General features: G+C 42.3%; 2 protein-coding genes and 1 non-coding gene across 6 annotated transcripts in view; 2 read left to right on the top strand and 1 right to left on the bottom strand.

The window, feature by feature from the left end:
- The first annotated feature begins 1,199 nt into the window (after positions 1 to 1,199).
- LOC131505928 (small Cajal body-specific RNA 2) lies at positions 1,200 to 1,610 on the top strand. The gene has a single exon (XR_009258678.1). It is a non-coding gene; the product is annotated as a small Cajal body-specific RNA 2 (non-coding RNA).
- An 887-nt stretch (positions 1,611 to 2,497) lies between these two features.
- On the bottom strand, positions 2,498 to 14,029 carry CFAP276 (cilia and flagella associated protein 276). The gene is made up of 5 exons (XM_058716320.1): positions 13,171 to 14,029; positions 4,719 to 4,835; positions 4,082 to 4,197; positions 3,592 to 3,722; positions 2,498 to 3,149 (listed from the first exon to the last, which is right to left on the bottom strand). The coding sequence occupies exons 1-5, from the start codon at positions 13,249 to 13,251 to the stop codon at positions 3,079 to 3,081; spliced, it is 516 nt and encodes a 171-aa protein (XP_058572303.1). The 5' UTR covers positions 13,252 to 14,029; the 3' UTR covers positions 2,498 to 3,078.
- A 100-nt stretch (positions 14,030 to 14,129) lies between these two features.
- ELAPOR1 (endosome-lysosome associated apoptosis and autophagy regulator 1) overlaps positions 14,130 to 24,394 on the top strand; it is a 73,526-nt gene continuing 63,261 nt past the window's right edge. For 3 of the 4 annotated variants that reach the window (XM_058716316.1, XM_058716314.1, XM_058716317.1), the window contains exons 1-2: positions 14,130 to 14,144; positions 14,360 to 14,568. In XM_058716316.1, the coding sequence (XP_058572299.1) occupies positions 14,416 to 14,568 (153 nt within the window). In that variant the 5' untranslated portion in view covers positions 14,130 to 14,144; positions 14,360 to 14,415. Of the gene's footprint in view, positions 14,145 to 14,359; positions 14,569 to 24,394 lie in introns of those variants that run through there. The other variant, XM_058716315.1, reaches the window with a different exon arrangement.

Genomic DNA, 24,394 nt, shown 5'->3' with positions numbered 1-24,394 from the left:
ATTCATTGAACTTTGTTCAACACTCTGCTGGGTTCTGCCCATGGTATATATACCTTTTTAGTTTACATCATAGTGAATACCATCATTCCTGTTAACCTAGTGTGATGGTCACCAAATATACGATATAGTTCATAATTTATGAGCGTGTGGTTTTCTCCTTTGAGGGAGCTCATACATGCATCAGCATTCATATATATCAGCATATATACATGAATAAGTGTTGAGGTGTATTAAATAAGGTAAATAGCACTCCTCAAAACATTTTGTCTACCACTACTATTAAAATACAAGTATCACCTGCCATTACCAGTCATAAACTCCTTCATTCAAATGAGGTTATCAGGTTAACCAGCTATGAACCTAGGCAATCCTTGAGCCAATGGGATTCTGGCACATAAATGGATACTTTCCCCCTATTTGTTTATAAGTGCACGGTGGGATTGGTACAGTTACAAATTATAAATTAATATTTTTCTGGTTTACCCTCATGCATACCTTTTTCACTGAAAAAAGAGAAGGTAACTGAGACATTAAAATTGTGTTCCTTGATATGAAAGGAGCTAATACTAATTATATAATCACTACTTTTTTTTTCACTACTTATTCTGGAATTGGAAAGTTAGACATGCTTTAACAGACATGCAAGTTAATGAAGGTTCAGCAATATGACTGCCACAGAACCAAGTTCCAGGTAGCAAGAGGGCTCTTGTGAATGAGGATAGGGATATGCCTTCCTACTTTTACTCATCTCACTATTATCATGACTACCAAGCCCTTGGATTTAAGTAACCTATTCTCACCCTTCCCTTTGGTAAAATGATGTTTTCCTTCTCTCTTGGGGGAGGAACTCCTGCAGAACCTGGTACTGGTTAATGACCGGGATTTGCCTTCTCCATGGGAAAGTAGCCACCTATAAATCTGAGACTGAATCATCTTATATCCAGAACTTGGGTCAAAGACCAAAGAAAAACTAGAGATATGGATATAAATATGCTACTGCACAAAGACCAAAAGACAAGCACGATTTAGGATTGCCGGGTTTTGTCCAGCCTTTCCCTCGGACCTGGGTTCCCCTCCGAGCCACGCGAGGGCAGCAAAACGCATACCGTCACGAGGGCCTATGCTCAGTGGTTCCTCCCAGAATCCTCCGAGGTGGGGGAGGGGCGGAGGGATTTAAAAGAGGATGCGGACTTCCGTTCTCTTTCCGGAGGGAGAGCGGCCTAGGGCGAGGTGGTTTGTATGGTGCTTTGGTGTTGAATGGAAGGCGCGTATGGCCTGAGTGTGAGTGGATGCGCGACTGTGAGTGTGCGCGTGGGGCGTGCAAGGCGAGTGTGTGCGCCCGTCCCTGAGCCACTCTCCCCCGCCTACACCTTGATCTTATTTGATCGGGTTGTGACCCTTGCCCCGCGGGGCCGACCCGATATGAAAAGCTCCCCTCCTGCGAAGCCCCCTCCTCTGGGGCGCTGTGCAGCGAGGCCCCTTCGGCGGCGGCGACGCTGCGGTCCCGGAGCCGGTCTTACGGGGCCCGGCGCTCAGAAATGATGAATTGATCAGATAGACGAGGCCGGGCTAGTCCCGGGCCACTGATTATCGAGGCGATTCTGATCTGAGCCCGGCCCTGGGGCACGGCCACCCGTGGCATTGGGGCTAAGCGTTTACAATAGGCGGCGGCGGGGGCGCTGACCGGTGGGGAAGGCGCGGGTGAAGGAGCCATCACTCTGCCCCCTGGAGCTGGAAGGGCACGAAGTCGTGTTTGCCGCTTCAGTGTTTTTCTTTAGCACCCCTCCCTTTTTTCCTTTAGTCCCGACTTGTGATGACCGTTTGTATGGTACCAACACTGGTGCCCGCTGATCTAGAGGCACACTACAGCGTCTGTCGCTAAAGGCTCTATGTATATATGCACGCCTATATGTGTGCGCGCGCGTGTGTGTATATCGCGTGTGTGAGTATCCGTAAGAGAACTTGGAGAGCTTGTAAATATTCAGATTACAGGGACCCGCCCCAGATTTACTGAATTAGATTTATTAGGGAGGTCAACGAGTCTGTATTTTTAAAAACCTTGATGTATGGGTCACAGTAATAAATTTTTAAATATTTCAGTATCAAATAACCTGCATGAGATGATCATCTGGAGAGTCACCATCTCTGCCGCTTTCAGCCATTATAAATAACGAGAACTGAAACTTCATATTGTCACTTGGCAGCAGATACTATCTGAATAGGTGGAGTAACTGGAAGAGGGGCTGTGATAGATTGGTGGGATTTAAGGGCCATGTGTACCTAAGTAACAGGAAGAAGTCCTTTCATATCTGCATTATTCAATAATGCACATGCTGTCCAAACTTAGAAATGGAAGGTTACCCTACAGTATTCTAAAAGGTCTGCCATTTCTTGCCCAATTTAACAGCAGGTCCTCCTGAGTGACTTGTAATTTTAGAAACCACATTAATGCATCGGTTTTTAGGTCCCCTCAAGCCCAAGCACCAGATTATTGAACCATGTTTAGAAGAACTGCCTGTATTTCACGGCACAAATTGACAAAGAAGGGAATTGACTCCCAGGCAAGAAGACCGCAGAGTCAGACAATGAGCAATGGCAAGGAGCCTGGACCAGACAGATGGAGCCCTCATAGCAAGGTAGAGTCCAGTAGATGACAAAATCCACCTGGTCTGAAGTATGTTAAGTGTGACCTCATCATAACCATTAATGCCACATAGAACTACCAGAATTATGGCAGTGTGAGCTCATTAAGAAAATGGGCTACGTCCATTCTTGTTTCCTCAACACTTAGCTCAGTGCCTGACATATAAAAGTTGGCAAGAAATGTTGAATGGATACATCAATGTTTGGAATGACTTCTAAATCCTTATCTTCTCAGCAAAATGACTCCAAATTGCAAATATGTCCAACAGGACTAACTTCTAGAAGTTGGGAAACTTCCATATTTTAAGAGTAGTCAAGTGTCAACTTTTACTCCTTGGGCAACACACTTCAAGCTTCATCCAGCACAAATCTATTTAATGGAGGTGGGTGAAAGGACGTTCCACTATGATTAATTAGTCCAGGGGCCTGTCAACACTAGGTAGAGAAGAAGCCACCATCATTCTTTCGGGAGTAGCCTCCATTGGTGGCTGCAGTATGAGGGGACACTGTGGAGAAAAGAGAAGAGGGAGTAGGTTGTGAATTTCAATAGTTTGCCTTTTCTGGGAACCTGTAATCATCCATACATTTCTGGGTACTGTGGAGCAGTAACAAGCTGTCTTGTAACAGCTGGGAAACTGGCATATAGGGGACTAATGGGAGATAGCTAGAGGTCTTTCATTCCCAGGTTTCTGCCCTTTGCTAGAAATTTTGTTCCCTAGACCTAAGGCTGAGTTAAAGGCTCTGAAAAATTGAACTCATTTCCTAGCTTATAGGCAGCATGTCCCCTGGGTTTAGCCTGATATATGTCAACTTAGTCACTGCTATTCCTAGATCCTAAGTTATCCCTTAAGTTCTCTAATGGCCAATCACCTCAACTCCCTGATTCCTAGGTCCATTTAAAAAAAACTCTTGTACCACCCATCTGCCCCCCAGTCTTCTAACCCTTACCTATGGATCCCTGGATGCTGTGGATAGACTCCTTCTTAGGGTTGATCCAGTGTCTGATGTTAGCCTGGGAAGTGATGGAAGGTGGCAGAGGAGGGGGTAAAGGTTCTCCAGGGAATTGGGTCTTGATGATTCTAGAAGATGGTATGGGGAAGAACAGGGGAGAGTGAAATCAATCAGAAGGAGAAAGGTGAGGAGGGAAAGATAGTTGCATGCAGCCTCAGAAATAATGCAGCCAAAGATCCTTTTTATCTTTTTCAGTGGAATCAACTGAAGCTTTTGTTTATACAGATAAGCACAATCCTGGAGGATCGCTATTCATTTTAGATAATAAAGATATAGAAATTGCATTACAGATACAGATGTAAAAAATATAGAAATCTGTATACAAATGAGTACCTCTGGGTTATCGTTATTTCTCAGGTAACACTTTACCTTACTTGACTGGATGGCATTGTCCTTAGGACGGAGAGGCTCCACCTCCACCACTTACCCATGGGTATCCTGGGTGGTCTCCTGATGTAAGAGTGTCTCATTTTTGTTCTTGAATGTCCCTGTGTGATGGTTGTACAAGGCTGCTAAGCGGAAATCCAGGTCATCCTTTGGTATCTACAGAGGAAGTCAATCCCCCCACCCCCAGGGTTAACTTGCCACCTCTACCCCAACTCTAGTCAGTTCTGCTGGGCTCTACTTCTCCCCAAAAGCAGAGTGAACCCTTTTTGTGCCTGAGATCCACCAACTCCTTACACACCAAAGACATCTTAACTCTTGTCAATATAGAATTGTGTCATGGTTAGGCCTAAGGAGGGGTGAGTTCTTACTGGAGATATGGAAATAATTATACTGTCCTTTAGTTGGGCCTAATGGGCCTTACTTCATTTATGGTTACAATCAGAAGAGAAATCTGGTAAGAAAACAACTTGCTCCAGATAATCAACTGGAGAAAAAACCGAAGCCTTCCAACTTCCCAGGGGCCAGATAAATCAATATTTGGTTTTGGATTTGGTAGGATCTTGGATTGGGGACAAAATAAAGATGGTGATGCAGTTAAGGACAGACTACCTTTCCAAAAATGATAGTCACGAGTCTTAGGCAGATGTAAAGAGAAATAGCGTTTCAATACTAGGTACCTCAGGATCAAAAAAATAAACTTCCCGCCTCATGGAGGTGACTGTGGGAGTTGAGTTGAGCCGACTCCAGGGTTCCTGTTGCTGAGCAAGGTGATTTGGGTTCTTATATGGCAGTTTCTGCAAAAGAGAAACCACACACAGGACCTGGTTACAGGAGGCCTTGCTGATGTGATGGCTTCAGTGACACCATCTCCTTATTCCATCCTATTTTAACTGAACCTCAGATATCTTCCAAGGGAGGAACAATATGAGGCAAGATTCCCAGACTTTAGATGCTCCTAAGTTTTCAATCTTGGAACTGGCAGAAGTAGGCCAGGAATACAGGGAAAGGGGTGAAGTGGGACAGGGGGTAAAGAGTGCAGAGGAGATAAGATGATGAGCTCAGGCTTAGATGTCCTGAGTTTGAAGAAAAGGCAAGACATCTGATTGCAGTCAACAGGTAGAAAATGGGAAGTGTGCAAGTTAGAGGAGAGCTCAGAACACGTAATAGGGGTTTGATGGTCGTCCGCATGAAGTAGTAGCTGAAGCCTGCAAAAGGAGTGTGGCCAAAAGGGCTCATGACTGTATAATATTATAATGGGGGGGGGGTGGGTGGAGAGGAAAGAGGAAGAGACAGGAGAATCAGAAGAGTGCAGTGTCTAAGCAGGAAGAGAAAAATATCAGCAGGGAAGGGTTATTGTGACTGCAGAAATGTCAAAGAAAAAGTACACTGGTTAGTCAATCTTCTAAATAGAACCGCATAAGCATGAATGTGAAAAGCACATAACTGATTTTCTTCATTGTATGTAAAGCTATATTGTATCCCTAGTGTCTAGAACAGCAACCTAACACATGGCATTCAAAAATGAAATACTGTTTGAATGATGACTGAATTCTAGTGAGTCCAACTCCAACCTAGTAGAAATCAAATTCAACCTATCCAATGTTGAAATCCTCCTCCCCTCTATATATGGCAAAATGCTGTGTGACTCAGGTCAGTTATACATTAATTGAATACTATGTTCCAGGCAGTGTGCCACCAGCAAAAAAGATGACAAATGAAACAAGAAAACTACAAATATATGAGGCAAGCATAGGCAGATTTCCTCCCACTTTTCAAAAGCTACAGAAGTCTCATCATGTCCTCATTCAGTGGATGAGACTGTCTTTGAGAAAGTCAAGACTGTTGAGCATGAATACCATCCTCACATCCAGTGTCCTTCCATCTCAAAGAAAGAGATGTCCCTTTTACTCAAGAATAACCCTTATGAATGGAAAAACATATTCCCCTCAAATGGAAGAAAAAAAAGCCAGGTAGCAATACTTATATCAGACGAAACAAACGTTAAAACAAAGACTGTATCAAGAGTCAAATAAGGGCATTACATAGCGATAGAGGATCAATCCAACAACAGGATATAACAATTACAATTACCTATGTACCAAACACAGAAGCACCTAAATACATAAAGCAAATCTTAATAGACATAAAGGAAGAAATTGAAAAAAAAAAAAGCAAGAAATTGATAGTAATACAATAACACTAGGAGACTTTACCCCACTTATATCAATGGATAGATCATCCAGACAGAAAACCAACAAGGAAATGATGTTTTTGTTTTTTTTTAATTTCTTTTAATGTTTATTTATTTTTGAGACAGAGAGAGACAGAGCATGAACAGGGGAGGGTAAGAGACAGAGGGAGACACAGAATCCGAAACAGGCTCCGGGCTCCGAGCTGTCAGCACAGAGCCTGATGCGGGGCTTGAACCCACGGACCGCGAGATCATGACCTGGGCCGAAGTCGGACGCTCAACCGACTGAGCCACCCAGGTGCCCCGGAAATGATGTTTTTGAATGACACATTAGATCAGATGGACCCAAGAGATATATACAGGACATTCCATCCAAAGCACCAGAATTACACATTCTTTTTGAGAGCACATAGAGCATTCTCCAGGACGGGTCACATATTAGGCCACAAAACAAGTCTCAATAAAAAAAAATTTTAATTAAAAAAATTAAAAAAAAATTTTTTTAATGTTTTATTTTTTATTTTTGAGAGAGAAAGAGAGAGACAGAGTGCAAGCAGGGGAGGGGCAGAGAGAGAGGGAGACACAGAATCTGAAGCAGGCTCCAGGCTCTGAGCTGTCAGCATGGAGCCTGATGTGGGGCTTGAACTCATGAACTGTGAGACCATGACCTGAGCCGAAGTTGGAAGCTTAACTGACTGAGTCACCCAGGCGCCGTAGTCTCAACAAATTTAAGAAAACTGAAATCACAACAAGCAACTTTCCCGACCACAATAGTGCTGAAACTAGAAATCAATTAGAAGGGAAAAAAAAAAAACCCTGAAAGAAACACAAACAGAGGCTAAACAACATGTTACTAAATGACCAATTGGTCAACTAAGAAATCAGGAAATCAAGAAACAGAAAATGAAAACACAGCTGTCTGTCCGAAGTCTTTGGGATTCAGCAAAAGCAGTTGTAAGAGGGAAGTTTATAGCAATACAGGCCTACATCAAGAAACAAGAAAAATAATCAAACGATCTAAAGAAACTAGAAAAAGAAGAACAAACAAACCCTAACAAAGAACTAACAAAGTTAGTAGAAGGAAGGAAAAATGAAGATCAGAGCAAAAATAAATGAAATACAGACTAAAACATACACACACATACACGAAAAGATCAATGAAACCATGGGAAACATAAAATTGATAAACCTTTAGCTAGACTCATCAAGAAAAAGAAAAAAAAGAGAGGACTTAGATAAAATCAGAAACAAAGGAGGAGAAACAATAACCAACATCACAGAAACAGAAATAATTACAACAGAATATTATGAAAAATTATATGCCAACAAATTAGGCAATCTAGAAAAAAAGGATAAATTCCTAGAAATGCAGAATCTTCCAAAACTACATCAGGAAGAAATAGAAAATTTGAACAGGCCAATTACTAGTAACAAAATTGAAATGGTAATTTAAAAGTCCCAACAAACAAAAGTGCAGGACTAGATGGCTTCACAAGTGAATTCTACCAAACATTTAAAAAAGAGTTGGGGCACCTGGATGGCTCGGTCAGTTAAGCATCTGACTTTGGCTCAGGTCATGATCTCACAGTTTATGAGTTTGAGCCCCACATTGGGCTCTGTGCTGACAGCAAGGAGCCTTATTTGGATTCTCTGTCTACCTCTCTCTCTCTTTCTCTCTCTCTCCCAAAAATAAAGATTTTAGGAAAATAAAGAAGAGTTAATGCCCATTCTTCTCAAGTTATTCCAAAAAAATAGAAGAGGAAGGAAAACTTCCAAATTCATTCTACAAGATCAGCACTACCCTGATGCCAAAATCAAAGACACTACAAATGAAAAAAAAAAATACAAGCCAATATCCCTGATGAACATAGATGCAAAGATCTTCAACAAAATATAGCAAAACAAATTCAATAATACATTTAAAGGATCATTCACCATGACCAAGTGGGATTTATTCCAGCAATGCAAGGGGGCTCAGTATTCACAAATCAATCAATATGTTACATCACATTAACAAGAGGAAGGATAAAAACCATATGATTATCTTAATAGATGCAGAAAAAGCATTTGACAAAATAGACCATCTGTTCATGACAAAAAAAATCTCAACAAAGTAGGTATAGAGGGAATGTATCTCCACATCATAAAGGTATATATCAATTTTAATGGTGAAAAATTCAAAGATTTTCCTCTAAGATCAGGAAATGCTCACCATTTTTATTCAACATAGTATTAGAAGATTTAGCCACAGAAATCAGATAAGAAAAAGGAATAAAATGCATCCCAATTGGTAAGGAAGAAGTAAAACTGTCACTATTTGCATGTGACATGATACTATGTATAGAAAATCCTAAAGATTCCACCAAAAAATTATTGAAACTAGTAAATGAATTCAGTAAAGTTGCAGAATACAAAATTAATATACATAAATCCATTGTTTCTATACACCAATAACAAAGTGGGAGAAAGACAAATTAAGAAAACAATTCTATTTACAATTGCACCAAAAATAATATTATAGCTAGGAATAAATTTAACCAAGGCAGTGAAAGACCTCTTTTCTGAAAATTATTAAGACATTGATGAAAGAAATTGAAAACAACACAAATGGAAAGATATACCATGCTCATGGATTGGAAGAAATAATATTGTTAAAATGTTCATACTACCCAGAGCACGCTAAAGATTCAGTGCAATCCCCATCAAAATACTAATAACATTTTTCACAGAACTACAACAAATAATCCTAAAATTTTATGGAACAAAAGACCTCGGATAGCCAAAGCAATCTTGAGAAAGAAGAACGAAGCTGGAGGTACCACAATCCCAGATTTCAAGACATGTACAAAACTATAGTAATCAAAACAATATAGTACTTTAGGTGCCTTGCTGGCTTGGTTGGAAGAGCATGAAACTCTTGATCTCAGGGTCATGAGTTCAAGCCCCACACTGGGTGTAGAGATTACTAAAACAAATAAATAAACTAAAAAAAAAAAAAACACCCAATATAGTACTGGCACAAAAATAGACACATAGATCAATGGAATAGGATAGAAAGCCCCCAAATAAACTCATGCTTTTATGGTCAATTAATCTATGACAAAGGAGGCAAGAATATACAATGGGGAAAAGACAGTTCTTTTGATAAATGGTGCTGGGAAAAAAACTGGACAGCTACATGCAGAACAATGAAACTGAGCCCCTTTCTTATATCATACACAAAAACAAAAGGAAAATAGATTAAAGACCTAAATGTGAGACCTGAAACCATAAAGTTCCTAAGGGAAAACATATGCAATAATCTCTTGGACATTACCCTTAGCAAAATATTTATGGATATGTCTCTTCAGGGAAGGGAAACAAAAAGAAAAATAAACAATTGGGAGTACACCAAAATAAAAAGCTTTTTCACAAAGAAAGCCATCAACAAAATGAAAAGACAACCTACTGAATGGAAGAAGATATTTGCAAATAATGTATCTGATAATTAATATGCACAATATATAAAGAATTTATACAACTCAACACCAAAAAACAAAACAAAACAAAAAAAAACCTGATTAAAAAGTGGGCAGAGGACCTGAATAGACATTTTTCCTAAGGGGACCTACAGATGGCCAACAGTCACACGAAAAGATGCTCAACATCACTAATCATCAGGAAAATGCAAATTAAAACCACAATAAAGTATCCCTCACATGAGTCAGAATGGCTAGTATCAAAAAGACCAGAAAAAAAAAGACAAGAAATAACAAGTGTCGGCAAGGATGTGGAGAAAAGGGAGCCCTTGCGCAATGTTGATGGGAATGTAAATTGGTGCAGTCACTGGGGAAAACAGTATGGAGGTCCCTGAAAAAATTAAAAATAGAAATACCATACAATTCCATAATTCCACTACTGGGTACTTACCCAAAGAAAACGAAAACACTAATTAAAAAAGATATATTGGACTATGTTTACTGCAGCATTATTTACAATAGCCAAGACATGGAAGCAATCCAAGCACCTATCAATAGATGAATGGATAAAGAAAATGTGATATCTATATATCTATATATCTTTATTCTTTTTTAATGTTTATTTATTTTGAGAGCGAGAGAGAGTGCAAGTGGAGGGGGGCAGAGAGAAAATGCTAAGCAGGCTCCACACTGTCAGCACAGAGCCCAACATGGGGCTCGATCCTGCCAACTGTAAGATCATGACCTAAGCCGAAATCAAGAGTCGGACACCTAACCGACTGAGCCACTCAGGTGCCCCTATATCTTTATTCTTTATCCATTCATCTATCTATCTATCTATCTATCTATCTATCTATCTATCTATCTATCCATCCACCCACAACGGCATATTACTCAGTCATAAAAAAGAAAAATCTTTCTGTTTTCAACAACATGGATGGAGCCTGGGTATCTGCTAAGTGAAAGAAGTCAGACAAAGAGAGACAAATACCATATTATTTCACTTATATGTGGAGCCTGAAAAACAAAACAAAACAAAAGCAGAAATAGACCCATAAATGCAGGGAACACACTAAAGGTTGCCAGAAGGAAGGTGGGTAGAGAGAGGGGTGAAATAGATGAAAAAATTAAGATATACAAACTTCCAGTTATAAAACAAAAAAGCCACGGGAATGAAAAGTACAGCATAGGGAATATAGTCAATAATATTGTAATAATGTTGTACGGTGACAGGTGTTGACTACACTTACTGTGGTGAGCACTGAGTAATGAATAGAATTGTCAAATCGCTATGTTGTACACCTGAAATGAATATAACACTGTATGTCAACTATACTTCAAAAATAATAATAAAAAGGAATAACCTTTTCCCCCCTGAACCTAGCCTTGTGCTTCAGAGAGACCTGCACCATCCTAGCATCCCCTGTACTCAGCTTCTCTCTCGTTCCTTTATCACTGTCTCACTACCACTCTATCACCTTCCCTGCAGAACTAGACTTCAAGAGTTGACATTTGCTATCTCCACTTCCTCCCCATTTCCGTCCCCTCTTTAGCCACTGCAGTCTGGCCTCTTTCTCAAGCAAGCACTGAAGCTGCTCTTGCTAGTGACCAGTGATCTTTATCTTTAGCTAGGTTTGGAGGATCCTTTCCAGACCTGATCTTATTTGACCTCTGCAGTTTCTGGAACCATGATTCAGATTCCCTCAAATGTTCTCTCCATGCTCTGTGGGTCCAGTTCCTCCTTGTTTTCCTCTTGAGTTTAGTCGTAACTGCTTAGCTCCCTTGTCAGCACTACTTTCTCTTTCTCTGCCCCTTAGTGCATTCTCCAAGGTTTTTATTTGTTTGTTTGTTTTTTTGTATTCTTACATTCACTGGATGAGCTCATTCCTTCCTATGGCTTCAACCACCACATGGCTATTTTGATTTCCCGATATACATCTTCAACCTAGAACTCTCAAGCTGTTGCCTGCTATTCATGTTCACTTAAGAGTCCTACAGGCACCACAAAACAACATCTACATAACTTATCTGAACATCTTTCTCCCCAAACCTGCTTCCCCTGAATCCCTCATTCAGTAATGGCATCAATTAAGTCCTCGGACACCTAGGAGCTATCCTAGACTTGTCCCTTCTTTTGGGCCCATCCATATCCAGCCACAAAGTCTCATCAGTCCTGCCCTTTGCATCTTTTTCACATCTGCACCATATTGCCATCCCCTGCTTTAGATCCGTTATTCCTCCTGGAGACTGCTGCCTCTTGAGGCTCTTGCCTCCTTGCTGATTCCTCTTGTCCTAACTCCCATTCTACCCAATCCACTGTCACTGTGTTTTCTGAAACACCCATTGATTGTGTCATTGTAGTGCTTAAAATCCTGATATGATGCCCCGGTGCCTCCAGGATGGAATCCTAGCTCACTAGCATGGTGTACACAGCACATCCAGTCCAACAAGGTCACTCCGGCTCCTGCTCTCTCCCCTCCTCCATCTCACATTGATGCTCCAGCCATTCTGGACTCTGGTCCCCAACAGGCCACTCTTTCTCTCCTTTCCATGTATGGGCACCCGCTGCCTCCTCTGCTCTGAACGTCTGGTTCTTGTTTCCTTCTTCCTAACTCACATTCCACCTCCTCCCTCACCTGGGCCAGCTATTTGGATGTGAAAACTCACCTGCTCTGGGAAGCTTTCCTTTAAGCTCCCAGTTCTCCTGATATACAACATATAACTCTGTCATAACACCTGTGCTATTGTGCAGGCATTCTTGCTGTTGTGGTTGTCAGTCAGCTTTTCTACCAGAGTTCCTCTAGAGCAGGAGCCATATCTAATTCATCTATATATCCTCAGTGTTGAGCAGATTGCCTGGCATATGGTAAATGATAAATGTTGAATAAACCAAAGGAAGCTTTTTGATCCTGTTATTTAAGCCACAATTACTATTTAATTCACCGTATTTCACACCACTTCAAGCATCCCAAATACCTCTGCCAGAAAAAAAAAAAAAAAAGATCATCTAAATTCCCAAATCACTGACACACACACACACACACACAAACACATTCCAGTATTAACCAAAAGACAGAGATGGTGTGAAGGCAGATGTATAAGGCATGACCTGGTGGCTTCCAGAGGATTCTCTCCCATTCCATATCTCATGTCTCTTCAGAGAACAGTTTTCCAAACAGGGCAAAGGGTGGTTTGGCGGGACCTGAGACTGTTTAAGCCACATTACACAGCATTGCTTTGGGCAACGAGAGCCCCCTTGTTCCTCTGGGCTAGAGCTCTACTTTACTCTCCTCAAAAGCACCTCTGAAACGTTAGCAGACCTGAATATGGGGCCAAGGAGGCAGGCAGAAAGCAAACTTATCCGGTACTTGACTCAGTGTCCTCACCAGAATCCTTTAAGTTACCATCTCTGCCCATTAGGCGAACAGAAAGAAGAGTGCCATCGACCCTGGTGGGAATCTGCGCAAGAAACCACAGTACCTTGGAAGCTCGGGCTTTTCCCAAGTAGGAGTCATCGTTATCCAACGTAGGGTGCTGGAAAGGGTCTCGGGTGAAAGGCATGGCAAAAGGCGCTGGTGTGAAGGACTGGGGGCCCGCGCAGCCGCACACAACGCACGCGGAGGATCCCGTGTCCCAATTGTTTGGAACGCCCAGTTTCGGTTGCCGAGCAACTGCCCCTCCGTCTGTGACTGAGGTGAGTTCCCTTCGAGAAGGGCGCCACCTGGCGGTGCAGCGCGGGAGACCCCTTGCGAGGGAGCTCCTGGGAACGCAGAGGGAAAGTGTCACCTAGTGTACCAGGGAGCCCTGCATTTGCATTCGGGAGGCTTAGTTGAAAAACGCCGGCCTCCTGGCGTGCAGGACTTCTGCAAAAGACTTCATCTGGGGAAAGAAGTCCTAAAAGATGACCCAGGAATTTCCTTCTACCTCGCATCTAACAGAAGGATTTTTCAAAGCAATGAGAGAATGAGGATGTCAGGAGACGGAAGAGCCCAAGTGTCTTGCACAAACACTCCTTCCTTAAACCCGTTTATGCCAGTCTCAAGTCTTCTCACAGAGCCGGTTGTAAAGGCACCGCTGAATTTGGTGGGACGGAAGTTAAGATCTCCAGAAGAGGCTGCTGCAGTAGGTAACACGTACCGGGGCCACTCTTCCAAACTGTAACTTCTGGAGGTGAGATGGCGTCTCAATCTTCCTTCTATCGCTCCACACACAGGAGGTGCTAAATAAGTATTTGTCGAACGCCACGTCTGCAAAATTAGAGGTGCTCATAAAAGGCCCATGGCACAAAAGGGCAATGGAAAAGGTGGATTTGGTGCCGATGGCTTGGAGGATGTTTCTACTGCGTTCTTTACACGCCCCCTGTGCCCGCCTGTTGGGCCGGTTGCAGACCCCGGGCGCGCGCTCCCTGCCACGCGGCGCGCGCCAGCGGCGGCGGCTGCCATGGCGACCGGCAGGTGAGCGGCAGAGGAGCTCGTGGTCCCTGACCCACCCGCGCGGAGGGAAAGAGGAGGCGGTTGCCAAGGCGACGTGGGTAGGAGGAGAAGAGGAAGGAGGGAGGAGGAAGGATGGGCGGCCTCGGCGTAGCCGCAGGGAGGTGACTGAAGCGAGCCCAGCCCCTTGCATCCTCCCCCTGTGAACCTCCCTCCCCTTTTTTTCCGCCTTCTGCCAGCAGTAGCAGCAGCCGCAGCACCTGAGCCGCTGCTGCCGCTCGCTCAGGACAACGTTATGGCTGAGCCTGGGCGCAGCCTCCATCCCTCTTCCGGACGCAGGGGAAGAACTGAGCGGCGCACACTCCGGCTTCTGCGGCTGCTGCTCTGGGTTGGGACCGCCTTCCAGGTGACCCAGGCAGCGGGACCGGAGCTTCACGCCTGCAAAGAGGTACTGTCTTCCCCGATTCAACCCCACTTTGGTTAGAAAAATCTTGGATCCTGGCGGAGACCTTGAGGACCCAGGCACAGACAGTTTCAGAGGCCACGGAGTTTAGGTTTCTTTGGGGATGAGACGTGGGGCTGGGGGAGGGAAGAGGAGCAGACTGGCGTCATGGAGAGGCCAGCCTACTGGAGGACTCACGAAATAGATCATCCTCACAGCTTGGGCTGCTGAGCTCAGGGGGGAAGGTCCCAGCTCCAAGGAGCCCAGGAGGGACCCAGGTCCCTGGACTCGGGAATGAGGGAAGAAGAAGGCATGGGTTGTTTTCCAGCTGCAATGAAATTACCTTTAGTTGAAAACAAAAGATTATGTACAGAGGGGCAAAATGGAAAGTGAGAGAGAAGAAGTGGGGTAAGAGAAGAGTTAGGAAGGCCAGAGGAAAGTAGGGGAGCAAAGTGGGAATCCTTGTGGTTTTATCATGGCTTCAAAAAAGGAGAGTGAAGGTGGAAGATGTGTGAGGGGAACTGAAGGAACCCATCACCTCTCTCTCCCCACTCCGTGTCAAACATCCATTTACCTTGCAGACTGCTAAATGCTTTGCCTTTCCCAGTGCGCTTTGTTTAGTATACCTGATAGCACAAGACCCACCTCTGACCACACTTTGAGTCCTGTAATATTTCGCTTTCCACAAATCTCTACTTTCCTTTTCTGGACTTCTGCTGACGTACGTCATGAGTTTTTTTCAAGGTGTTACTCAAACGCTGCCAACACAATTCAGACAATAGGTAGTGAATGTCTTCCAATTAAAAATGTCTGAGCTTTCTTTTTGGAGGGATACACAAGGTATTAAGGAGTAACAAAACTCAGTCGTTTCTATAGTGTTGAAATAACAATATTTGGTTGTTCTCGGAGTAACCCTTTTTAACCATATGGCAGAGACAGTAACAAAATACAAGAACTGCATTGGGGAAGGCAAAATAAAAGTTGTTCTGTTATTTCTGTGAAATGTGAAAGAATCGTAATGCACCAATAGTTTAGCCCCGTAAAAGGAATCTCCAGTGTCATACTTGGCTAGAGTTTTGAGAGGTTGAAATACTTTTTGTAAGTTGTCAGTGTTGACTGATTAGTAACAACAACCCCCTCCCATATGGACATACGTTATTATGAAGGTGCTCTATTCATTACACTGTCCACAACATAACAGATCAAGAAGTGAAGGGACGAGAAGAGAGAGAATTTTTTTTTAATGTTTTTATTTATTTTTGAGAGAGAGAGACAAAGTGTGAGCAGGGGAGGGGTGGAGAGAGAGGGAGACACAGAATCTGAAGCAGGCTCCAGGCTCTGAGCTGTCAGCACAGAGCGCAACATGGGGCTTGAACTTGTGAACCACGAGATCATGACCTAGGCTGAAGTGGGATGTTCAACCAACTGAGCTACCTAGGCACCCCTTAGAATTTACTTCATTCATGAACATGATACAAGTGACTCCAGTTAATGGCAGTTCTGGTAACTCTCGTCAGTCCCCTTGATGACCTGCCCTGGGCCATCTGTGTTGCCACTCAGCCACTTTATGACCTGTTTTAAAGATGGCTGGGTACAGAATGATTTTGTCCGTGACTGTGGCTGACTGTCCTTGGTGGCCTGTGGTCTAACCAACTGAGATAACTAGTTCAAGCAAGCCCACTTACCTAAGAATCCAACATGGGAGTCTTCTGAGTGAAAGGTAAGAGTCTTACAGTGCAGCGACTACTTCTTGGTGAGATCTTGTCAGCTCTGGAAAATATGAGACATTCGAGAAATTAAACATGTTGTATCATCTTAGTTTGGAGGGAGGGAAGAATATTGACACTTGAGAACTATAACTTGGGTACAAATTTAGCCTTTAGTCCTTTTTAAATGGCTGACATTTGCCTAAACAAAAGGTCTTGCCACAGAGCACGAGCTTAGGAGAGTGGAAGGCTGTGCAACTCAGTTATACGAGGGTTCCACTCCCTGCCTGTCACTTACCACACAGTTTTTGGATTTGTAGGATGGATGTCTCAGTATTACCTACCTGAAAAAGGACTGCTTTGAGTACTGAAAGAGAGAGTAAAAATAAGAACATAAATTTGCGTTACCTAACCTCCTTTCCCATTCAGCTTCTTTACCATTAGATCCACACCCCGTGCCAGAGTGAAAGTGGCTTAGGAACCATGCTTATTGGCCACAAGCATCAGCAAGTCCTGTTGAGACTCTCCTTGAGCAAACAGTGGCTGTTGGACACACGTGATGCCAAAATAATAAGGAAGAGAATAAGCCCATTGTTATAATGTTCTTCATTTGGCAATATGAACTGACGCAACAAGTTTGGGGGCTTCCAACCCTAAATGGTGACAAAACAATTCAAGGTAGACTAACCCTTCTCTACTATTAATCTTCGTATGAATTTCTTGTGAGTCCAATTTGGGTATTACTGACAGGGACTCTTATCAGAGTCATTAGGCCAACCCTAATAACAACAGTGCTGTTGCAGCCTTGTTCCTCAAATCTGAGGTATCCCTCTAGATCTAATCAGGAGACAGAGAGGTTTAGCATGAGGCCTAGACTAAGGTGACAGAGAACTGGGAGTTCTAGGTTGCTAAACCTGGGCCAGGGTGTGGCATGCGTTTCCTTTCACAGTTTTATAATAATCAGGGTCACCAGTGGAACTAAGAATCCTGTATGGTATTTGTTTTCATGAATCATTTCTTTTTTTTTTTTTTTTAATGTTTTTTATTTATTTTTGGGACAGACAGAGACAGAGCATGAACGGGGGAGGGGCAGAGAGAGAGGGAGACACAGAATCGGAAATAGGCTCCAGGCTCCGAGCCATCAGCCCAGAGCCTGACGCGGGGCTCGAACTCACGGACCGCGAGATCGTGACCTGGCTGAAGTCGGACGCTTAACCGACTGCGCCACCCAGGCGCCCCCATGAATCATTTCTTTAGCCCTGTACTAACCTGGGCCAAGTGCTGACTGAGAGCCAAAGGAGCATTTCCTATAGCACGATGAGTCTCAATCTAATGAGAGAGGAGCAGAAAACCTTCTTAACAGATCTGCCTTGTCCTGAGGCTCCAGCATTAACTGCCCCAAAGGGACTTCCCAATCTATACTGAAAAGTCTGTAGGGTTTAGGAATCTGGCATACCTGGATTGTAATAAAATTCAATTGAGTGAGTGATGACTCTGCCACTTAGTAAGGATGCTACTTCGAACAAGTTAATTAATTTCTTGCAACCTCAGATTCCCGATCTGTAAAGTGGGGATGATAATACTCTTCATTATTCTTACTCTCACAAAGCTGTTGTGAGGATTAAGTTAGATAACACATGTAAAACGCCTAGTGCATGCCGTTGACATGTCATAGGTGCTTAAGAAATATTGGTAGGCAGGGGCGCCTGGGTGGCTCAGTCGGTTGAGCATCTGACTCTTGATTTAAGCTCGGGTCATGATCTCACGGTTCCTGAGTTCGAGTCCCTCATTGGGCTCTGTACTGACAGTGCGGAGCCTGTTTGGGATTCTCTCTCTCCCCCTCTCTCTCTGACCCTCCCTCCTTCCTCCCTCTCTCTCTCCCTCTCAAAATAAATCAATAAACTTTAAAAAAAGAGAAATATTGGTAGGCAGAAGAAATAAGTACACAAATAATGATACATAAATGATAACATAAGGTTAACATGTGGTGAACAATGCAAGAGTGGCAATATAGATGTGAATAGGAAGAAGAAAACATATTCGAACAGTTAGCACTTGACCTACTTCTGGAATAATCAGTAGGACTGCAATGGGCAGAGATGGATTAGATAGAGGGAGGGGCCTGTAGAAAGGTACACCAGGAAAATGCAAGGGATCCTGGGAAGAGCAAGTGGACCAGGCAGCTGAAATGTGAAGTAGGTGTGAGTACAATGGGAGATAAGTTTGGAATGTGGAGTCGGTGTAGGGTACAGTAGAAATCAAGGTTGGAGAGTTAGAAATCTGAAGTGCAGAATCCTTGAAGGATTTCTGGCGGAGGTAGTGGCCTGCTCAGAGCAGATTAGCATGAATGAAAGGTAAACATGGTTGGGGTGTCTGGGTGACTCAGTCGGTTTGAGAGTCCCGCTTCGGCTCAGGTCATGATCTCACAGTTCGTGGGTTCAAGCCCCACATCAAGCTCTGTGCTGACAGCTCAGAGCCTGGAGCCTGCTTCGGATTCTGTCTCCCTCTCTCTGCCCCTCACCCACTCACACTCTGTTTCTGTCACTCTCTCAAAAATAAATAAACTTAAAAAAAATTTTTAAAAAGAAAAGTAAACATGGTTGAGGTAGGCCAAAAGGTGAGAGAAGGAGATGGGGGCAAGGAGACTGGTCAGGGAGGGGGCTAAGAGAGGGACTGTGCTGGCTGGTGGTAATGGGACACATAGAGGTGTAGATATGAAAAATACACTGAAGGCTAGAGGGTTTAGCGACTGACTTTAAGTGCAGGGTGAAGAAAAGGGGCAAGCTGAGGGTTTTGGTCAGGGTTTTAGAGTGGGCATGGGAGATGCAGAGAGAACAGCTCTTGAATCAGAGTGATGGCCTTTCGCAGTTCTGACTTCCCCAGAGTCAGCCCCCGTACCAGGAGGGAGAACAGCCTGAGACCCTGGCACCACACTTTACCCTCTGATCATAGCTTCTGGGCTTCTATATTTCCTCCTGTATTTGCTTCTAACTCATTATTCAAGGTCTGAACTCCACAGGGAAACAAGTTGATCTAGAAAACATTGAGGACCTCTGAGCTTTCAGGAAATATTTCACTGAAAGCATTAAGAGTTAAAGTGACTCCTTTGATTAGGAATCATCAAGGTTGGATGTTTAAAACATCCTGCCATATTTGGTGGACAGGGGAAATTGAAAGTCTCCATTCATCATGAAGTATTTATAGGGTTGCAAGAGGTTCTGTTTTTGTTTGATATCAGAGGGCGCTAAAGAGTAATAAATTCTTGAGATCTGAAGACAGTTAGGAAGTCATTTTGTCTATTCTCCTGTCTTAAGGTAGGAGTATAAAACTGAACCAGACTGATCATTATCTGCCTTACTTTAATAGAGAAACTTTAAAAATTGTAAAAGTGACTCGTTTCATTTACAGAAAACTTGGAAAAAAATAAATAAAAAGAAGACAGTAGAAATCACCTATAATCCTAGCATTCAAACCATCATTTTTATGTATGTATTTGTGAGAGGGAGGCAGACTAGTGGTACAGAGTGGGGTCTGGATATACTAAGTGGGGTGGGTTCAGTTTCCAGCTCCTCCATTCAGTAACTGTATGACCTTGCAGAAATTATTTAATCTCCTCAGGACTCAACTTCCTCATCATTGTGGTGGGAATATTAATAAAGACCACTTAATTACTATATTATGACAGTTAAGTGAGTTAATACATGTAAAGTGTTTAGAACAGTTACTGGTGCATAATAAGTACTCAATAAACATTAGCTGTTACGAATTTTTGTGGAACTATGATTAACATGGTCTTATAGTAGTAAAAAATTAATAAGAATTTAATGGTGGTAAAAGTGTTGGAAAGGGGAAAAGAGTAGATGTGAAAGATATTCTGAGGACAAAGTTGGTAGAATTTGGCCAAGAGAGGGAAGAAAGCATAGCAGTTAAGGGTCTGGAGTTGTACTATCTAGATATGGTAGCCACTAGCCGTGCGTGACTACCAAGAAATAAAAATGCAGCTAGTGCAGTGAGGAAATGAATTCTTAATTTTTGTGATTTTAATTAGGTTGAAATTAAAATGCACACTCAATTCAATCATTGAAAAATTATTGGCTGTGTTTGGAACTACTTGGGTACTTTCATAACCATAAATTTATGAAATCTAAATAGAGATCAAGTATTTCTGATGAAGATGTAGCATCTGAGTTCGGTTGTACGGTAAAGTATAAAACACAACCAGAGGGGCGCCTGGGTGGCGCAGTCGGTTAAGCGTCCGACTTCAGCCAGGTCACGATCTCGCGGTCCGTGAGTTCGAGCCCCGCGTCAGGCTCTGGGCTGATAGCTCGGAGCCTGGAGCCTGTTTCCGATTCTGTGTCTCCCTCTCTCTGACCCTCCCCCGTTCATGCTCTGTCTCTCTCTGTCCCAAAAATAAATAAAAAACGTTGGAAAAAAAAAATTTTAAAACACAACCAGAGTTGGAAAACTTAGTACAAAAAATGAATGCGGAATACTTCAGTAATATTGCATGTTGATTGCATGTTGAAGTGTATTATTAAAATTAACTTCTTTTTTTTAATGTTTATTTATTTGAGAGAGAGAGAGAGAGAGAGACAGATCATGAGTCGGGGAGGGGCAGAGAGAGAGGGAGACACAGAATCTGAAGCAGGCTCCAGGCTCTGAGCTGTCAACACAGAGCCAAACGCAGGGCTCAAACCCATGAACCATGAGATCATGACTTGAGCCAAAGTCAGATGCCTAACTGACTCAGCCACCCGGGTGCCCCTTATTAACATTAATTTCACCTGTGTCTCTTTACTTTTTCAAATGTGCCTGCTGGAAATTTTAAAATCTTGCATGTGGCTAGCATAGTGTTTCTATGGGACAATGGTGGCCTGGAAGTGATGGCTGTGTGAGTTTGTCACCTGCGGTTGAATCCTAGTTACCATTTCAACTGCATTGTCTTGGGCAAGATACTCACCTCTCTTTGCCTCAGTTTTTTCATTTGGAAAGTGGGGATAATTTAGTTCTTACCTTTTATGGATTGGAGGAGGATTAAAGTGCTTTGCAAAATGCATAGTGTATAGTGAGTGCTTAATAAATGTGTTTGTTACTGTTTTATGAAATCTTTGTTAAAAACTTAGGAATGGGACTGAACTCCAGATTGCTTTATTCCCTTTTGTCCTATTGAATGCTATTTTGAATACTATTGAATACTTTATTCCCTTTTGTCCTATTGAATACTTTTTAATTTCCCTTTTGTCCTATTGAATATTTTTTAATGTTTATTTATTTATTTAAGTAATCTCTACACCCAATGTGGAGCTTGAACTCACAACCCCGAAATCAAGAGTCTCATGCTCTTCCGACTAGCCAGCCAGATGCCCCTTGAATATTATTTTTAAATAGCTTTATTATTTTTGTAACAATGATACATTCTTATTCTAAAATTTCAAGAAATATAGAATGTGAACAAGGACACAAAACTTACCCAAAAGTTTGTAACCAGCTAAAATCACCATAAACATTTTGTTGCATGTTTCCAGACTTCTTTCTATACTTCTAGACTTTCTATACTTCTACACTTATATGTATAGATATAAGTATATAATTCTCCAAAAGTGGAATCATATCACACATGCTGTGTTATAACCTAATTTTTTCATGCAATAATTTACAAGAGACATTTCTGTTAATAAATATAGGTCTGACTTCATCATTTTTAAGGCTGCATAGAGTTCTGTAGCATGTATATAATATAACCTATTTAATCAACTTAACCAATTCAAATGACTTCTAATTTCTATTACTATATACAATACTGAAATGAATGCTTTTGCATATATATTTGTAAATACTTGCTCAATTGTTATCCTGTTAACTCCTTAAGTTATATTGCTAGACATGGAGATTCCTTGATCAAAGAGCACATATTTTTTTAATATGTTTTTAAAGTTTATTTATTTATTTTGAGAGAGAGAGAGTGGGGGAAGGGGAGAGAGAGGGAAAGAAAGAGAATCCCAAGTAGGCTCTGCACTGTCAGTACAGGGCCTGATGTGGGGCTCAAACTCACGAACCACGAAATCATGACCTGAGCTGACATCAAGAGACACATTTAACCAACTGAGCCATCCAGGCGCCACAAGAGCGCATATATTTTATATTGCTCTATATTATCCAATTTCTCTTTTGAGGAAATTACACCAATTTTATTTTCCACTAAATGTCCTCACCTTTTCTCATACCTTTGGCAATACTGTCACTCCTTTCAAACTTGACAAATCAGTAGGAAACGCACACACACACACACACACACACACAAACACATCCTTTGGTTTTGCTTGGTCCATAGCAGAAGGACCCCTCCTGTTTCAAGAAGGACCCCACCTAGAGCTCCCAACCTACCTTAGAATGTTTCTGGAAGCTATTACTGCAACTGAGAGACAGAATCTTCCTCATTCTATAGCAAACAATATAAACAAATCCCTATACATCATCCAAGTCGCTTCTCAGCTGCTTCCTCCACCAGCCAGGAATGAATGAAAACTCTCTTTCACATTTCCCCACCTAAATGGTTCTGGGGTGGAACTGGGCTTGGAAGGCAGACTGTATACTCCCAAATTACCAATGCAATTGACTTACAAATTTGGTTAAGTGGTAAGAAAGAAAAGCAAAAGCTGTGGCAAGGAGGCCTAACCTAGATTATAGATTGGGAAGGTTAGAGCTGGCCACTCTGAGGAGTGGGTTTAGTGGCGAGCTGAAGGTTTGAAGTTTGACAGGTGAAGACGAGTGGACAAGTTTGCAGGCAGGAAAGAGTCTGTGCTTACAGGACAGAGAGAAGGCCAGAGGGCCTGACAACATAATATTATACTTGCAAAATGAAGAATGTATATCCCCATTTCGAAGTTTCAAAACTATTAAAGGAAGACACGAGATCTTAATTAAAAGTCCTTGTTGGGATGGATTTGTTTAAAAATTGTTATTTAGTTTTACATTTTAAGGTAATATATGCTCATAATAATCATTCACATTTATTGAGTGCCCTAAGTGACCTACAGGCATTTGGTTCTTATAGGAACTCTAAGCAATCCATTTGGTCCTTACAGGAACTCTATGAGGTAGGCTGTTAATACCCAACCTCCATTCCACTTCCCATGGTTTCCTGTCCTCTTACCTGCTTCACTTTCTTCTACAGCACTCTCTGCCATCTGGCATATATTTTACATATAAACATATGTGTGCATATACACCCATATTTTTTAAATTGTCCATATCTTCCGACTAGAATGTAAACTCTTGAGGGCTGGTATTCTTGTATGTTTTATTCCTTGCCACATTTCCAGTGCCTGCCACAGAGAGATGAGCCTGCCAGAGGTCACTTGGCTGGTAAGAGAGCAAGAACTCAGGCAGCTGAGCTCTTAATCACCGTGCTGTTTTCTGCATGTCAGTCCCAATTGTGCAGAGGGTATGAGCTGAGAAGTAAAGGTTACCCCTCCTCCCTGCAAATCCCCAAAGGCTAACCTCTGTCAACTCCTGCTTAAATATATTCTTCTTGAAATGTTTTATGCCTGTACAACCACATCTGTCTTTTCTTTTTACCTTCTATACAAATCAGATCAGAATATTTGTCCTGTTCTATAATTTACTGTTTTCCTTACTTTAGGCCCATGTCTTTATTTTTAACAACTGAATTGTGATTCATTATAAGCATGTGCTATGATTTATTGAAACAGAAACTTGATGAATAGGTCAGTTCCAGTCATTTTTATGGTAACAGTGCCACAGTGAACATCCTCCTGTGTGTATTGAGGCATAATTGTTTGCTTGAGTCTGTCAGGTGAATTCTTTCTGTTTTTCAGTTTTTATGTATTTATTTTGAGAGAGACAGACAGTGTGAGCAAGGGAGGGGGAGGGAGAGAGAGAGAGAGAGAGAGAGAGAGAGAGAGAGAGAGAATCCCAAGCAGGCTCCACACTATAAGCACAAAGCCCAACTCAGGGCTCAAACCCAAGAAACTGTGAGATCATGATCTGAGCCGAAACCGAGAGTCGGAAGCTTAACTGACTGAGCCACCCAGGCGTCCCTCATCGGATGAATTCTTTTTTTTTAAAATTAATTTATTATTTTTTATTATTTATTTTTATTTTTT

The sequence above is a fragment of the Neofelis nebulosa genome, chromosome 2 (genome assembly GCF_028018385.1).
Source record: "Neofelis nebulosa isolate mNeoNeb1 chromosome 2, mNeoNeb1.pri, whole genome shotgun sequence".
Taxonomy (NCBI): domain Eukaryota; kingdom Metazoa; phylum Chordata; class Mammalia; order Carnivora; family Felidae; genus Neofelis; species Neofelis nebulosa.
Note: the sequence above shows the minus strand (reverse complement) of the source record. Positions and strands in the feature narration are given on the sequence as shown.

Coding starts and splice junctions, on each gene's coding strand:
- CFAP276 (XM_058716320.1), bottom strand. CDS start 13,251: ATGCCTTTCACCCGAGACCCTTTCCAGCACCCTACGTTGGATAACGAT. Junction 4,836..13,170: donor GAAAAGCCCGAGCTTCCAAG/GTACTGTGGTTT, acceptor TCTCTTTTGCAG/AAACTGCCATATAAGAACCC. Junction 3,150..3,591: donor CAGCATCCAGGGATCCATAG/GTAAGGGTTAGA, acceptor TTTTCTCCACAG/TGTCCCCTCATACTGCAGCC.